Below are 17,485 nucleotides of genomic sequence, written 5' to 3'. Positions count from 1 at the left end.
GAGCTCACTGAGCTACCAAAGGGAAAGAAAGCACTTCACAACAAATGGATCTTCAGGATTAAAGAAGAACATGATAAAACCATGAGGTACAAGGCAAGGTTGGTTGTGAAAGGATTTCAACAGAAAGAAGGTATTGACTACAATGAGATCTTCTCTCCAGTAGTTAAATTGATGACAATCAACACTATTTTGAGTTTGGTTGTGAAAGAAGACCTTCATCTTCAACAAATGGATGTCAAAACTGTTTTTCTTCATGGTGATTTAGATGAAGAGATTTATATGCGACAACCAGAAGGATTTGAAATCAAAGGAAAAGATGAGCTTGTGTGTAAGCTTCAGAAGAGTCTGTATGGTTTGAAACAGGCTCCAAGACAATGGTACAAGAAGTTCGATAGCTTCATGAAAAGTAACAATTTTTTGAGGTGTGAAGCTGATCATTGCTGCTATATCAAGAGGTTTGATAAATTGTACATTATTCTTCTTCTCTACGTTGATGACATGTTGATTGCTGGAGCAAGCTTTTATGAGATTAACAAGCTCAAGAAAGAGTTGTCTGAAAAGTTTGCAATGAAGGATTTGGGTGCTGCTAAACAAATCCTTGGGATGAGAATTTCTAGGGATGAAGAAGTTCTCAAGCTTTCACAAGAAGAATATGTGAAGAAAGTTCTTAGCAGGTTCAACTTGTATGATGCAAAACCAGTTACTACCCCCTTAGCTAGTCACTTCAGACTATCCAAAGATTAGTCGCCTTCAACAGAGGAGGAGAAAAATTACATGGCCACTGTTTCGTATGCCTCTGCCATTGGTTGTATTATGTATGCGATGGTTTGCACAAGACCAGACATAGCACATACAGTGGGAGTTGTTAGCAGATTCATGAGCAACCCGGGTAGACAACATTGGGAAGCAGTAAAGTGGATATTACAATACTTAAGAGGAAGTACGGGTCTCGCTTTGTGTTTTCGAAAGTCTAATATGGGTTTGGAAGGATATGTTGATGCTGACAATGGTGGTGATATTGATAGTAGGAAGAGTAAAACAAGGTATATTTATACTCTAGGAGGTACTGCAATCAGTTGGGTTTCAAAATTGCAGAAGATTGTTGCTCTTTCTAGTTGTGAGGCAGAGTATGTTGCTATGACAGAAGCTGCCAAGGAAATGATGTGGTGTGTTGCGATGCGAAAGTCAAAGTGCCATTCATTTGGCAAAGAATCCTGTTTATCATGGCAGGACGAAGCATATACAGGTTCGTTATCATTTTATCCGATCAACTTTAGAAGATGGAGTATTAGCTCTTGAGAAGATTCCCGGGAGTGAGAATCCAGCTGATATGCTGACGAAAGCTGTGACAAATGAGAAGCTGAAGTTGTGTGCAACTTCAGTTGGTCTTCTTCGTTAAGACACCGAATGGAAAGCCACTACCGATCGAGAGATGATGAAGTTAGTCTCCAAGTGGGAGATTGTTGAGTTATGGAGCCTACTCTTATAATAAACTCTACATTGTTAATTAGAGTTTATTGGGTTTTCTTTTTTTGGTTTTGGGCCTGACCAAAGTTATTTAGGTTTATTACCTGAATGTTTACCCTATAAATATGTGATTATTAAGGGTTTACATTGGGAGACAGAATTCTAGAGAGATAAAGTGTGAGGCAAAAACTCTGTATTCCTTCTTCTTCTTCATAGTGAAATCTAGTGGTAGCTGAAGTGGATGTAGCTCAATTTGAGTGAACCACTATAAATTTGTGTGTTCTTGTGTTCTTCTTTCTTGCGTTTTTTATAGATTGTTTTAAGCTGGTCGGATTTGGGAGATACAAATCCTAACTGTAACGAGTTCAAGTTTTCACACAAGGGCTTTTAACAATAAAAATTATTTTATGTAATGAATGGTTTATCTTAAATGTGAAACAAATAGTCATTAACATGATTGTGATTTTTTTAATGGATTGTTATTTGCATCTTAAATTTAAAATGTTATTAATTAAAATATAAATACTTTTTATTTTGTGTAAATAATCGGAAAAAAAAATCTAGAAACCGCCGAAAATTTTGAATAACAGTTCGCATAAGAATAAATCTCAAATAAAATACCTTGGGTGGGGCTTTATTTAATTTTACCGACACCATGCTTATGGCGACGCTTTTATGCGTCGCAAATGTCATTTTTAATGATAGAGTATATATAAGAATATGAAAGGTTTAAGCTAACATTTTAGGATTTTTAGCCATAGTTAATGATGGATGTCATTTCTTGAATAGAAATAACAAAATTGAAATGCATACAGTGAGTAGGTTGGAGAACATTGATGGGTTTGCTCACTTCGATGGCGGGCTAATGAGTGAATGACTGACAAAGGAAGTGAGGCACGACGATTGCAGCGAGAAGGATCGAGCTGGAGAAGAAGAGAACGATTTAAATTGAAATTCGATGGTATTGTGAGCGGCTTCAATAAAATAAGGTTGAAGAAATATATTCAAACCAAGTTGGTCATAAGTTGGTCATTTAAAGGATACTAAAATTTGATTTTCCTATCAGATTATTTGGGTTTCGAGATATGATGCTAACTTTCTTATTAATGAAATATTGAGTACTTAAGATATTATTATGGTCAAAATCCACTACATTATTAATGAATAAGTTTGGACGGACTAATCAAAAATTGTGGTCAAGTAAATGCTATTCAAACTTGTTCCGATTAATGTATAAATTTATATGGGATCTTCTCGCTTCCCTCTTTTACATCCTTAGATTTTCTCACAGAACTATGAGAACAACAGTTATGCATGATCAATAAAGATAATATGTAGATGGGTAATTTAAGAATAGTAATGTTACTTCATCTAATGCTTTAGCTTTCTTGGCTTCATCAATCTATTTCTTTCATCTCCTACTTTCTCTTTTGGAGCTACAGAAGTTTTTCTTCATAATTAGATGGCTAGTTAGAACCATAATTTCTCCTTAAATTCCGTACATGACGAATTTATGAGAATACGGAAAATTTTAAAACTGTCACTAGTATAAAATACGGTAATATTGACAGTATTTACTGTCGCTATTGATCAATTTGCTGTCACTAGATATCAATAGCCACAGTAAATAGACCTATCGCCACCCGTCACTACTGTTTCCCTAGCTAAAAAATAGCTACATGAGTAAATACTTTGGCTAAAAGATGGCTACGGGAATAAATTACTGTGGCTAAAAAGGTTATTACTGAAATAAATTACAATTTGCTTCGTAGCTGCCAACTCGTTTTCAAGCATCTAGAGACGAACCTTGTTCTTTTTGTTGAAAAGACGATCAAATATTTCCCAGATCTCACGAGAAGATCCATAACCAATGATGTGCTCAAATAGATTGTGAGAGATTGACCTATTCAACACAAATTATGCCTTTTCGTTGAGTTATTCCATTTCTTCGATGTTTCCACATTTTCAGCTACATCATCCTAAGGAGCTACATCATCGTCGTCTATGACAATGTCTCACAAGTCTTCCCCGACTATGTACGATTCTATACAGGTCTTCCATATCCGATAGTTTGTCTAGTTTAATAGTTCCAAACCGAGTTCAACTACACAACCACCACTTTCCATATCGAATAACAACAATACCTTCTTCACGAATGTAACCAAAGCTCTGATACCATGTAACAAAGGCACAATCAAGACTTCAATGATCGAACTATGAAGAAGATTATTTAAAAAAGTAAATAAAGACTTTAGATAGAAGAAACTTGAATGAAATTATTTCTATTTCACTTGTGGAAATAAGAACGCGATTACAACTTATTTAATTAAATTAACAAAACTTAAACATTAAATAAGAGAAGAATTCAAAAGACTCTTAAATAATAAAAAAAATATTTATTATTATTATCGCTTTAGTTTCTAAACGTGAGATCCTTGAAAAGCCTCCTGACAAGCATTCAATAGAACATGATTTCTTTACCAACAGGTTCATTGGATGGAAAATGAGGGAGATTTTCATAAAGATCAGAACACATTTGTGCATACCAAGTACAAAATAATCAAATTCAAAGGGACCAAGAACAATCTTTAATTGAGAAATCTTTTTGTTACTCATCTCCCGATTTCTCTTAATTCTTGCAATTAATCTGATTGCATGCCGAGAAACAAGTTTTTTACTTATGTTAATTCCCACATAAAAATAAATATTTAGATGTCGAGAAACTTGCGGTTTTGGGTGTAACAAAATGGGATTAGGTGGTAGTGATGGGGCTTCATGGAGATAATTACCGATCACCGCAGAAATGTCGAACTTCAAAAACATTGTGTTGAATACTTCCGATGATCAAACATTCGAGATGGATAAAATCTTTGCACATAAATCGCAAATGCTGCGGCACATGATCGAAGATAGTTGCGCCAATAGCGTCATTCCTGTTCCTAATATCACTGGAAAGATTATGGCCAAGGTTATTGAGTATTGCAATAGTCATGCCAAAAAAACCCAAATCCGAAGAAAAGACTTTTGAAGAAGAACTCAAAAATTTGATGAAGATTTCATCCAAGTCGATTAGGGCATAGTTAGAGAAGATAGAATAATGATAGAAGGGAAATTATATTTTCTATATACGTAGATATTACATCAGCACTATTTATATACATTACATTCATTGAAAGATTAAAAGAATAAATGACAACACTAATGATATATAATTGGTAGACCTTGGTAGGTGTTGACGTTTCCTTGGGAATGAATGAGACTTTATGTTTTCTAGTCTCCTTAAAATGTAAAAAAGCATCATTATCTTTAATAGCCTCCATATCTTTAATATCCTCCCGCAGGCGAAACGGGGAGGCACACACCGTGAGCTTGTCACGGAGAAAAATGAACCGATGTGATACAATACTTTTGTAAATATGTCAGCAATTTGATCATGAGTCGGGACATACTGAATAAGTAAAGATTTTTTAGCCACTTTCTCCCTAACAAAGAGTAAATCAATCTCAATATGTTTTGTACGAGAGTGAAACACTAGATTTGCAGAGAGAAATGTTGCGCCGATATTATCACACCACAAAGTCGGTGGATGGATTGATGAAATTCGTAATTCACTCAAAAGAGATTGAAACCAACAAAGTTCGGCAGTGGCATGAGCTAAGGCTTGAAATTCAGATTCAATACTTGATCGAGCAACAACATGCTTCTTTTTGGAGTTCCACGAGACGAGGTTATTACCAAGAAATATACAATATCCTGTAGAGGATCGGCGATCATCAGGACAACCTGCCCAATCAGCATCAGAATAGGCCTCAAGGGTGAGGGATGCCGATGGACGAAAGACAAGCCCATGGTGTGGAGTATGACGAAGATATCGTAATATACGTTTGACCGCAACCCAATGGGTGGATGTTGGACCGTGCATGAATTGACAAGCACGATTGACCGCAAATGCTAATTCAGGACGAGTGAGAGTTAAATATTGTAGAGCTCCCACAATATTTCTGTATAAGAAGGGATCAGAAAGAGAATCACCATCATATCTAGAAAGTGAAGAACTAGTAGAGACGGGAGAATTAAGTGGTTTTGAATATTGCATGTCAGCCCTAATAAGAAGGTCCTGAATATATTGTGACTGACTCAGAAAGAGCCCATCAGATGAGCGAGAAGCTTCAACACCGAGAAAATAATGGAGTTGTCCAAGGTCTTTAAGTGGGAAGTTGTCTTGTAGGCGAGAAATGATTATAGACAGATGTGAGGTTGAGTTTCCCATAAAGATAATATCATCTACGTACACAAGGATAAATGCAGTGATTGTAGATGTATGATAGAGGAATAAGGAGGAGTCAGACTTAGCTTCAAAGAATCCAAGCGGCATGAGTGAGGATCGTAGCGTAGAGAACCATTCACGAGGTGCTTATTTTAGACCATATAGGGCTTTATGGAGCTGACACACGTGATTAGGGAATTCAGGATGAACAAAAATAGGAGGTTGAGTCTTATATACCTCATTGTATAATTTTGCATGAAGAAATGCATTGCTAACATCAAGTTGGTGAATAGGCCAATTTCGGGACACAACAAGTGCAAGAATGGTCCTTATGGTTGTTGGCTTAATAACTGGACTAAAAGTCTCAACATAGTCAACACCAAGTTGTTGATGAAAGCCTTTCGCCACAAGACGAGCTTTATGACGCTCAATTAAGCCATCCGCTTTTCGTTTGAGTTTGTAAACCCATTTGAAACCCACAATATTTTGTCCAAAGTTATGAAGAACTAGAGACCATGTCTAATTCTGAATAAGAGCATTATATTTGGAGGTCATGAATGAACGCCAAGAGGGGTCTTTATTGGCACGAGTGCGCATAGGATGATTGGAAAAAAACAAAAAAAAAAGCTTTAAAAAATCAAACCAGGATAAGAGGTTTACATATATAAATACAATCCAAAACTCAAAACCCACCATTTATTTCTCTCTCTCAAACTTCTCCGACGAAAAATCTTCTCCCAACCAAAACCCTATCGCATGGTATTTCGTTTTTTCCGATCTAGTTATTTAACAATATTGTTCAAATCGTTTTTGTATAATAACAAATTGTTTGATCTTTCAAGAAACCAACAAAGAGAAGTACGCAGTACATATTGAAGCACTGAACAAATCGCCCCTTATTTAACCTGAAAGGTACCGATTATTGGTGCAAATATTTTTTTCTAGAAAATGCAATTTTGAGGGAAATGTTCCAAAATTTCAAATTTCGGGTGGTAATTTCCCAAAAATGTCCAATTTTGGGTCCCAAAATGTCATATTTCGGGTCCCGAAATGTCCATTTTGGGACATTTCGAGTGCAGTGACATTCTAAAAAATATTTTTGGATGTTTTTATTACTTTTAGTTACACTTATTTTCGTAGTGAAATTTTCAATGTTGGAATGACATTTTTCTCTGAAGAACAACTTCTTGATTTCTACACATCATATGCCCACTTAACAGGATTCAGCATTACCAAGTTAGGGAGCAAAAATGTAGGTGGTAAGAGGAAATACTTCAGAATTAGTTGTACCAAGAGTTGTATAAAAGAATCGAGGACCAAAAATAAGTTTCATCAACTTAGACCAATAATTAAGACAGATTGTAAAGATAAGATTAATATTGTTGTTTGGAATGGAGGGAAATTTGTGATAATAAGTATTTGTCTTGAGAACAACCATAAATTAATCCCTAAGAGGATACTCCATATTAGGTCCTACAAAGTAATAGACGGAAATGCAAAGAGGAGTTTGGATACAAACGATGAATCTAGAATAACTATGGCCAAAACATTTCAATCCCTTATAGTGGAAGCTAAAGGATATGAAAACATGTCTTTCGATGAGAGAACATGTAGAGATTACGTTAGAGAAATACAAATATTGAGGTTAGGGAGTGGGGATGCTTAAGTACTCACTAATTATTTTTTAAGAATTCAAACTAGGAACTCAAATTTATTCTACCTTATTGATTTGGATGAGAAATCCTGAATTAGAAACGTGTTTTGGGAAGATGGACGATGTAGGGCTACTTATGAGGATTTTCACGATGTTATCTCTTTCGATACAACATATTTGATAAATCTCTATGACATGCCTTTTACTTCGTTTGTCGGACTTAATCATCATGGTCAATCTATTTTACATGGAAGTGGCTTATTGTCAAGTGAAGATTCATATTCTTTCACTTGGTTGTTTAGAACATGATTGGAATATATGGATGATTGATCTCAAAATGCCATAATCACAAACCAATATTGATCCATGACGATTACAATTGAGAAGGTATTTCCTAAAACTCATCATCGTTTTTGTTTGTGACATATAATGAAGAAAATTTCTAAAAACTTAGAAATCATACTTAATACAATCTAATAATGAAGAGGCTGAAAAATATAGTATACAACTCCATAACTATTCAACAATGCGAAGACGATTAGATTAGACTAATAAAAGATTATCAGCTAGAAGATAATAATTAGTTGAATTCTTTATTTTTGGAAAGATCTAAATGGATACTTATTTACATAAAAGGACAATTTTGAGTAGGGATGTCCACATCTCAAAGGAGTGAAAGTATGAATGCCTTCTTTTATAACTACGTGCAGTCCAAAACAACACTCAAACAATTCGTCGAGCAATATGATAGGGCTCTGTTGAGAAATATTGAGAGAGAGAAAAAAATGGATTTTCAATCATTTAATTCTTTGATACCAACTATCATTGGTTTTGCATTTCAAAGACAATACCAAACCTTCTACACTCAAGATATATTTAGGTTGGTTCAAAAATAAGTTAGAAGGTTGATGTTGTGCGACATCTCAGTAATTGAATAGGACGGGACAACTTGTATATTTAAAGTTGAAGAAATCATTTTGGGGGTTAATGAAGAACATTTAAGAGATATTTTTATAAATGCATCATACCGAACTAGATTGCAATGTTAAATGTCAATGTCGATTGTTTGAGTTGAGAGGTACTTTGTGTAGGCATATCATGACTGTGTTGAAAAAATGAGGGTGAATGAGGTACGAATGTGTTATATAATGGACCGATGGCGTAAAGATATTAAGCATGGGTATCAAACTATCACCAACATTTATGATTCAGATATGTCTATGGAAGAAAAAAAACGTCACAAATAGTCTAACTCAATTGATGCAAGAGGTTCAACAAGTTGGAGTAAAATCTGAAGACAATTGTTCTTTTTGGATATGGCATAAAAGGCTTGATAGAACAATTTATGTCACTTAATCATTCAAACACAAAAACATCTAAAGACAAAGACATAGAAGCATCTCCATCAACCTCCATTTTGATACACTCTCCTAACAAAGTTAGAAGTCGAGGACGACTACCAATAAAGATGAAACAATCTTTAATTGAGAAAATCCCTAAGAAGTCGTCTTCAAATTCAAGAAAATTTTTTTTTCCTAATTATTTACTATATTATTAACTGTTAATGATAGTTGTTGTCAAATTTAGGATATATAATGTGAAAATAGGGTTATACATGTTCAAAATTCCATTGTTTTTAATTTTAAGAAAATAAGGCCACAACAACAATAATGCATGATTCAACATAACAACAACATAATGATTCACTTTCGACTCAATTTTCCTTCACATTACTTGTGTCCTCTCAAACATATCCCAAAGATAATGTGTGTGGGAATAACATTCAACGAAGATAGTAATTATATAATCATATCCCAAAGATTTGAGGATTATTAATAATGCATATACCTATATATAAGTTTTGGGATATACCTGGATAGTTGACATTGGTGATCGCACTAGAGAAAGCAGCTGACAGTAGGAAGTCTATCTTCAAATTGTTGTCTCCTGCTCTGTTCTCCAAGATTTTCATTGGCATATAGGTCACTATAGGACCGTCACCTACTGGTTTATCCCATCGAGTTCTAAAGTCTGTCAACTTCGTATCGGTCTCGTTTCCATCTGATTCTCAATCTCCAACTCCCCTATGGGGATGCCAAATACGATTGGACATCATCTTCTTCAACTTTTACTTCTTCGCCACTCTATAGGATAAACACACATTAAATAAAGTCAAACTTTCTGACGAGATAACGAGAGATTTCACCGGGGTATTTTGAAAGGGATAGTGACAGAAGAGATTCAAAGCCAATGGCCTTCACAACCTCTTTTAGTTGATCATACAATAGTTGAAGAAGATTGAAAAGGCCATAAGACGGGTCCTCTTAAAAATATGTTGTTGGCTGTTTTGATTTTTTTTTGGCGAGGGTTCAGGTGAATTCTCTTTTTTGGGTCGCCTTCCTTTTACTTTTATTTGCTCTACAAATACAAAAGAAACAAATGAAAAAAATAAAATAAATGAACCATGAACAGACATGAGATAAACAACAGACAACTAAACAGATAACATACAGATAAAGCGATAAATGATTATACATTTTAGAAATGTTGCAAAATGGACATTTTAGAAGTTTCAGGTCCCAAAATGTATAACTGATTATCGAAATGTCCAGTTTCAAAATCATTTCTACGCTAAACCTAATCCCTCAATATTCGTTTGTAAACAGATTTGTTTCTTAAAAGATGGATAACATGGTGTAGAGATTTTACCTTGAAGTCTTGTCGGATGATGAACTTGGACCAGCCTGAAAAGAAGATAATAAGTATGAAAGTCTTGCCATTTTCGAAACGAAGGAAGGAGAAAAGACTTACCATTTTTTATTTACCATTTTTTATTGAACGAGGATGAAGAGAATAAGTCGTTGAAGTCGGAGAGCAAGAAATCGCCATAGAAGAAAGATGGAGATAATGAATTGCCAGAAATAAATGGAAGAAAGAGATGGAAAATATGAAACATTTTTAATATTATATATATATTATTATTTTAATGCTGATTTGTGGGGCAACGTGGCAGACCACGTCTGATTCGTGGTCGTGTTTTCGTTGTCTCTTTCCTTCGTTGAATATATCATTTTCCATATTTTAATAGTAGGAACAATTTTGCCTAAACCATAATTCAACTATAAACATAGTTTTGCTAGGTTTTGAACTTGAAAAGTTCAAAAAACTTCAAGTCATGATATTTTTTTTGGGTATTTAAAATAAAATAATGATTACAACAGAAATAGTAAGTTTTAGTAAAAAAAAATTACTTATTTTCTCTACATTTCTTTAGGGCATTTCTTCAAACAATCTCGTGCATCATCAGTTCGTCCACATTTTGATATTATCAGTAGTAATTAAACAGGTCGGTCTTCATGATCTGAGCTTACACCTGTTGGCTGATGATCACAAACGATGATAAAAAGAAAGTGTGTTACTTGATCAATTAAATATGTAATAGTAACAAGATATATAATTTGAGATGGAATAGTGTTACTTTGTCATCTCAAGAATGCTTTTAAATATATACAGGCCGATTTCTCTTCTTGCCAATCTGCATGCATGCCGAGAAACAAAGTTTATGATCCGCAAAACATGTTAAGCAAGCAAGCAGAAGCTATAATGTTAATTTCCCCCCAGAAAAAAAACAGTGATTAATGAATTAGGTACCTTGCAAAGATACAATAATGTGTCATAAATTAATAAGTCCTGCAATTAGTTCTTCTTATTCTTTTCCATTCTTCCCCTAGTCTCTTTACAACTGGTTCTTCTTCTTCTTCTGGTTTCTGTGTATACAAATTAATAATAATGTAGTAATTAAACTTAATTATAAGAAAGAAATACAACACAAAAAAATAAATGAGAGAGTACCTGGATAAATAATTGATGCAATGCTTTGTTCATTTCAGCTCTAAGAATATTCATTGTATGATCTTCTGGTCATCTATGTTCTCTAGTGATCTCTCTTCATCATCTTCTGTCTTCATCTTCATTCTCTTTCGTCTCTCTAGATCTTCTTCTTCCTCCTCTTGTAACTAGAAATTAATAATAATGTAGTAAACTTAACTTAATTATAAAAGCTTAATATATAAGAAAGAAAGAAACACAACACAAAATAAATAAATAAATAAATAAATGAGAGAGGGTGGAAGAGAGTACCTTGATAAATAAATGACGAAATGCTTTGTTAACGTTACATTTCCAAGTATGCTTTACATTTTCTTCTCTATTTATGATACAAGAGTTTGTCCATCCTTGGAAAATCCATATTGTCTAGTTTCTCTTCATTATCTTCTGATTCTTCATCTATATTCTCTAGTCTCTCTTCATCCTCTTCTGTCTCCGTCTCCATCGACATCTCCATCTTCATTCTCTTTTGTCTCTCTCGATATTCTTATTCTTCCTGTGTCTACAAATTAATAATAATGTAGTAAACTTAACTTAATTACAAAAACTAAATTAATTTATAAGAAAGACAAAATAAATGAGAGAGAGAGAGGAAGAGTACCATGAGTGCCATGTTTTCCAAGTATTCTTTTTCATAATCTTTCCAAGTTTTCTCTTTCGTCTCTCTAGCTTGGAGCATTATTTGGTTCTCTCATCTCTCCACCGGTTGTTCATTTTTGTATTTCTACAAATTAATAATAATGTAGTCAAATTAACTTAATTATAAAAGCTTAATTAATTTATAAGATAAATAACTTATAAATGAGAGATTAAGAGTACCTTGATAAAGAAATGACGCAACGCTTTGTTAACGTCACCTTTCCAAGTATTCTTTACATTTTCTCTTCTTATACTGTCATAAAAGAAACTCTGCAGTCTTGGAGAATCCAAATAGCCGGGAGAGAGTGTCTCTAGCTTAAGACATTGTGACACATGTAAATACCTTAGTAATGGCAACTCCCAAGTATAAGCAGCATCACTAAAGCTCCTCAAACCTAATAGATACACCAACTTCAATGCCCTGAGGAGTGGAAAGAAATGATTATTTCCGAGAGAACTACTTCCTCCAGCTTTATCATCATCATCATCATCCTCTATTAGAGATTTCATCACCACTTCCATCATTCCACAATTAGAGATTTCTAGCCATTCAAGGTTCTTGGCAGCGACTCTACCTATATTCTCCGAAAACAAATATCTCAATTTCCCACAATCAGATATTTTCAATTTTCCCAAGTTTTGAAATAAAAGAACTCCTAGTCCTTGCTGGTTAATTTCATACATATGTATTAAATTGCATAGTCCATCCAACGTCAGCCGTATTAATACAGGAAATACTTCATCAATATCAGGAGGAGGATGATGTCCCTGTCCCTTTCTAAGTCCGTCTCTCTTTCCTAATATATAATTTATATTTGGCAATCCTTGTATTATCATCTCTCTTAAACAAGGAAATGAGACCTGCATACAAAATATATTTATTAATTTCATATATAATTAGACAACGGATCTCTATACATATTATAATAATTTTTTATTTACCTTATAATATACAATACTTCCTGTTATATATATTAATAATCTAACTATTCCAAATTAATTGTACAACACTAATACTATTTTAATTAACATGGAATCAACACTTACAAAAGTTACCTCATCATCGTTGTCAGGATGAAAGAGTGCATTTTGATTTTTGCAATTGTTGTCCGTATTGTTCATCACTCCAACAACACTCAAGAGTTCCTCTAAATGATTAAGCTCCAATTTCACCAAATTAGGGAATATGGGTTGTTGGATTTCCCAGCCACAGCCTTCTTCTTCTATATGATCATGATGTCCCCCTACTTGTCCATTTTTCCTTCCTACTATATAATTTATCTTTGACAATCCCTTTATACACAACTCTTGTAAGGAAGGAAACAAGACCTGCATACAAAATAAACACAAATGCATTAACATTTATTAATTTAAGATATATATATATATATAATTAGTTAATAAATCTCATATATCTTAGAATATAAATATCTCAAATTTTCACAAGAGTATGTCAAGTTTAGATAAAATCACTCATACTTTATTTCTTCTACAATATCATGATTATATATGGCTTAGTCTTCATCTGTCTTTCCATTCTCCTATATAATTTATCTTAAGAAAGGAAATGAGACTTGTATGCCAAACAAAACATGTACACATTTTCATATAATTCTTATATGGTATAGATAATCTTAACTATTCCCCATTAATATACTGTTTAACTTTGGAATTAAAATTAAGAACAAAGGATACTTCACTTACAATATATAGTTACCTAATCATCGTCATAATTAATGAAATAAAACATTATTTTTAATACATAGTTTTCCATAAGTAGATATCGATCAGATACTCTTCATAAATATATATATATATATTTCTATAAATTATATTATTAGTTATTTGCACCTTAATTTTTATTATTAAAAGTTAATTATACTACACTACAAAACTTCAGAACAAAATTTGACTTACTATTTTTACTATTACCTTATAATTATCTGGATAAAATAGTGCAGTTTGCGACTTTTCCTCCCTGTCACCCAAATTGTTGACGTCAATGAAAAAACTCGCAAGTTTGTCCAAGGATTCAAGTTTCAATGTTGACAAATTAGGGAATTCAATTGATTTTCTACGTTGCTCTTTTGCACCACCCGTTGTTACTCCTACTACTCCTTTCAACATTTTACAATTTTTAATGGTTACATTTCTAAGATTAGAAATAACCTTCATCATCAAGCTATCAGAGAAGTCAAAAAATTGGAAATGGTCACATTTATCAATATTCAACTTTTGCAATGATGGTGGCATGCACAAAGTTGTAATATTTGGAATAAATTTCATACTCAGCTCCTCTAGACAAGATATTTCCAACTACAAAATAATAAATATAATTAAAAAATACTCATAATAATAAAACATGTAATTTTTTTTATTTAACACTTAGATCATTTTTGATAACTGAAAGTTGTACAGTAATCATACCTTGGTTGGGAAGATAAATTTTTTCAATCCGTTTAGCTCCAATATTTTGAGTTTATGGAAATGAATCTCGTTTACTCCTTTGCAAAAACATTCCAGCCTAGACAAGTCACAAATTTTAAGAGTTTCCAAAGTATTGAACTCAATTTTATCGAGTTGTTTCGTATCATCGCAAAACCTAACAACTTCTTCCGTCATTTCACATTCTTTGAGAACAAGAGCTTGAAGATTTGTGAGATTCCTTGATGTTGATGTAGAACATAAGTGCGTCATTTCATTGCATTCATATAGTTCAATATGCCGTAAACAACGCCCAAGTTTAGAAGTCTGCATAGATGGTGATTGTGGGAAAAGAGATCCACACTTTTTAAGCACAATATTTTTTAGTGATAGAAATTTGTTTGTATCCATCTTCTCCCAAATGCCAGAATCAGCGCATAAATCAGTAATGTCTTTTTCTATTAAGACCCCAAGTTCATGTAAAAAATTATCTCCAACATTCTTCAAGCTCAACCGTCTTTCCTCACTTCCATGTTTCATAAAATCACGTCCTCCTATTATTATGTTGAATTGTTCTAATAATGTTGAAGAAGAAAATAGCTTAACACCTCTCGGTACTTGTTTAATGTTAGGTATCTCTAATTCCAATCTCCACAATCTAGGTAAGAAATTTAACTCATCAAGTCCTGCTGCATGATTGTCTACACCGTTAACCTCTTCTTTTTGTAGCCTCCAATCTTTGAAAGAATTCCACATATATAATTATTGTAGATTAGTAAGCTTCGAAAAAATACCATTACTTATGAAACAATCGCACTCAGACAAATCCAACAATCTTAAGTTTGTTAACTCACTTATTTCATTTGGCAAAACTTTTATTCGTGACCTTTGAAGACAAAGGATCTCCAAGCACTTAATATGTCCAATGGAAGATGCATTGGTTGTCATATCCAAACTCAATCCCTCTAGTGATAACATTTTCAACTTGGCTAAAGAAGAAAATAATGGAAATTTACTAATCTCCCTGAAATTGCCAAACATTTGTAGAAAGAAGGGATTAGCCATTCTTAATTTGCCGATTATATCTAAAACTTTGAGATTATTCGCCTCTTTACGTAAATTTTCTGATATTTTAATATTTAATCTATAAAATTGTGTACTATCCAACCGTAGTAGTTCCAATTTTGAGTCTCCAAATTCCATCTTATCAATCACTTCTAAACCATTCTTCTGCAACAATATAGAAATCATCTTAGTGTGTGGAGTAACTATATTTTGTAGTTGGTTCACACCATCACACTTTAGAAAATGAATACTATTTTTTTCTTGTTCTGCAATTGAAATTCCAACGTCTCTTACCAAATCGTGCATTTTCACTGCACGTTCTCCTCGGTCAAGGTACGGATCTTTAAACTTTATTAGCAAATTTCTCCTTATTAGGTTGTCCACTAAGGTGTAGACATGAACTCTTGTATGTTTTAGGTGATTTATATCTTTGAAGAGCTGCAAACCCACTGCATAACGATACAACGTCTCAATAGGAATGCTCTGATCTTCTCCGAATAAACAGCAGAGCATGAACAAGGACTGGGCATTGAGATCTTCTAAGAATTGATAGCTCGTTTCCAAGACTTTGTTTATCTTTTTGGTATGTTGATCTTGACCTTGATTCCTCAACTGAAAAAGCATATTCTCCCACTCGTGTTTGTCTTTTTCGATGAGAGCGCCACCTACAACCCCAAGCGCGAGGGGCAATCGTCCACATTCTTTTACAATTTCTGTAGCTATTTCATTCTTCCAATGAAAATGAATAACATCAACTTTGCTTTTAAAAAAATTAAAAGCTTCTTCACTTGACAATAATTCAAGTCCGAATTCCTTCTTGGTAATGGTATGTTGACCTGACCATAAATCTTTGTTTCTAGATGTATAAATAATTTTACAGCAACACCCAACAACATTTGATTTTGTTAATGGAAAACCAAAAGCAATTAAATCAAACTTTTCCCAGACATCATCCAACAAGACAACAACTTTCTTGTTACTAAACGCGTTTCGTAAATGTTCAGCTCTTAAAGTCATACTCTCTACGTCCTTAAGAGAAAACCCTAACATCTCTGCGACTTCTTGTTGGATAGCATTAAAATTGGGACTATTCGAGACAGTGGACATAACTTGAAAGTCAAATAAAGGCTTATGATAGTCGCTTACCTTTTGGAGGACTTGCTTAGCGAAAGTGGTCTTTCCGATCCCTCCCATTCCGCATATCCCTATTAACATTGTCTCTTGGTCCCTTAACATCTCAATGATGTCTTCTGTAATCTTATTTCGACTCTTGAAATCCCAAGCATCACCATTGTAATTACCCCAGTCTATGGGCTGCATGGGCAACTCATAACCATCGCTCCGCAAATTATCAGCACGTTGAAGAAGTTGAACGAGAACGAGACATAACTTCTTCCCCTTCCTGCTCAAATAAAAGCGTAAGCTTATATTAGGACACCATTTGATAGAGAAACACCCTTTTCGAAGCTCCACCTTCTTATTGATAAGATTCTCTATTTCATCAATTTTTCCATCAGCTTCCTTAATCCACATTTCGACATCTTTACCGAGGGTTCTCCACTTCCTCTTTTCTTCATCTTCCCTTGCTTGTACATCAATTCTTTTTGCTCTTAGATCACCGAGTTTATCTTCCAGCACTTGAAAGTTATTGTTGAAGCAGAAGAGATAGCCAAGTTCTCGTTGAAGTGGCTCAATCAGCATCTCCCCGATCTTTCCTAGTACACTCAAACCAACCTCTGCCATTTGTATGTATTTTCTCTCTTTCAATGTGTTCTTCTCTTTCTTAAAAAGAATGCACAAAATATAGAAGAGCGTCTATGTGTATGTGTGGAGTCTGGAAACAGTATTTATTATTATTACATTGAAGAAGATGAATTATTGTAGGGCCATGAAAATAAATTATTGGTTTGTAAAAGATATATAAATGCCCAATCAATGCAAGGGTCATGATATATAAATAATGCCACAACAAATAAAATGTAAAAAAGCAAGAAAATTATGTCCCAAGCAGTAATATGCCCAATCATGCCAATCTACACTTTCAAATTAAGATATGAATATTCAATATTTAATATAAAAAT

At 33.7% G+C, this 17,485-nt stretch overlaps 2 protein-coding genes across 2 annotated transcripts; both read right to left on the bottom strand.

The window, feature by feature from the left end:
* Positions 1–3,542: 3,542 nt before the first annotated feature.
* LOC124909605 (uncharacterized mitochondrial protein AtMg00810-like) lies at positions 3,543–5,842 on the bottom strand. Its single transcript, XM_047450271.1, has 3 exons — positions 4,830–5,842; positions 4,257–4,415; positions 3,543–3,636 (listed from the first exon to the last, which is right to left on the bottom strand). The coding sequence occupies exons 1-3, from the start codon at positions 5,840–5,842 to the stop codon at positions 3,543–3,545; spliced, it is 1,266 nt and encodes a 421-aa protein (XP_047306227.1).
* Positions 5,843–14,336: 8,494 nt separating this feature from the next.
* On the bottom strand, positions 14,337–16,724 carry LOC124909604 (disease resistance protein At4g27190-like). Its single transcript, XM_047450270.1, has 2 exons — positions 15,194–16,724; positions 14,337–15,076 (listed from the first exon to the last, which is right to left on the bottom strand). The coding sequence occupies exons 1-2, from the start codon at positions 16,722–16,724 to the stop codon at positions 14,337–14,339; spliced, it is 2,271 nt and encodes a 756-aa protein (XP_047306226.1).
* Positions 16,725–17,485: the final 761 nt, after the last annotated feature.

Source organism: Impatiens glandulifera, chromosome 7, assembly GCF_907164915.1.
Source record: "Impatiens glandulifera chromosome 7, dImpGla2.1, whole genome shotgun sequence".
NCBI classification, from domain to species: Eukaryota; Viridiplantae; Streptophyta; class Magnoliopsida; order Ericales; family Balsaminaceae; genus Impatiens; species Impatiens glandulifera.
This window is presented reverse-complemented; position numbering and strand designations above follow the sequence as displayed.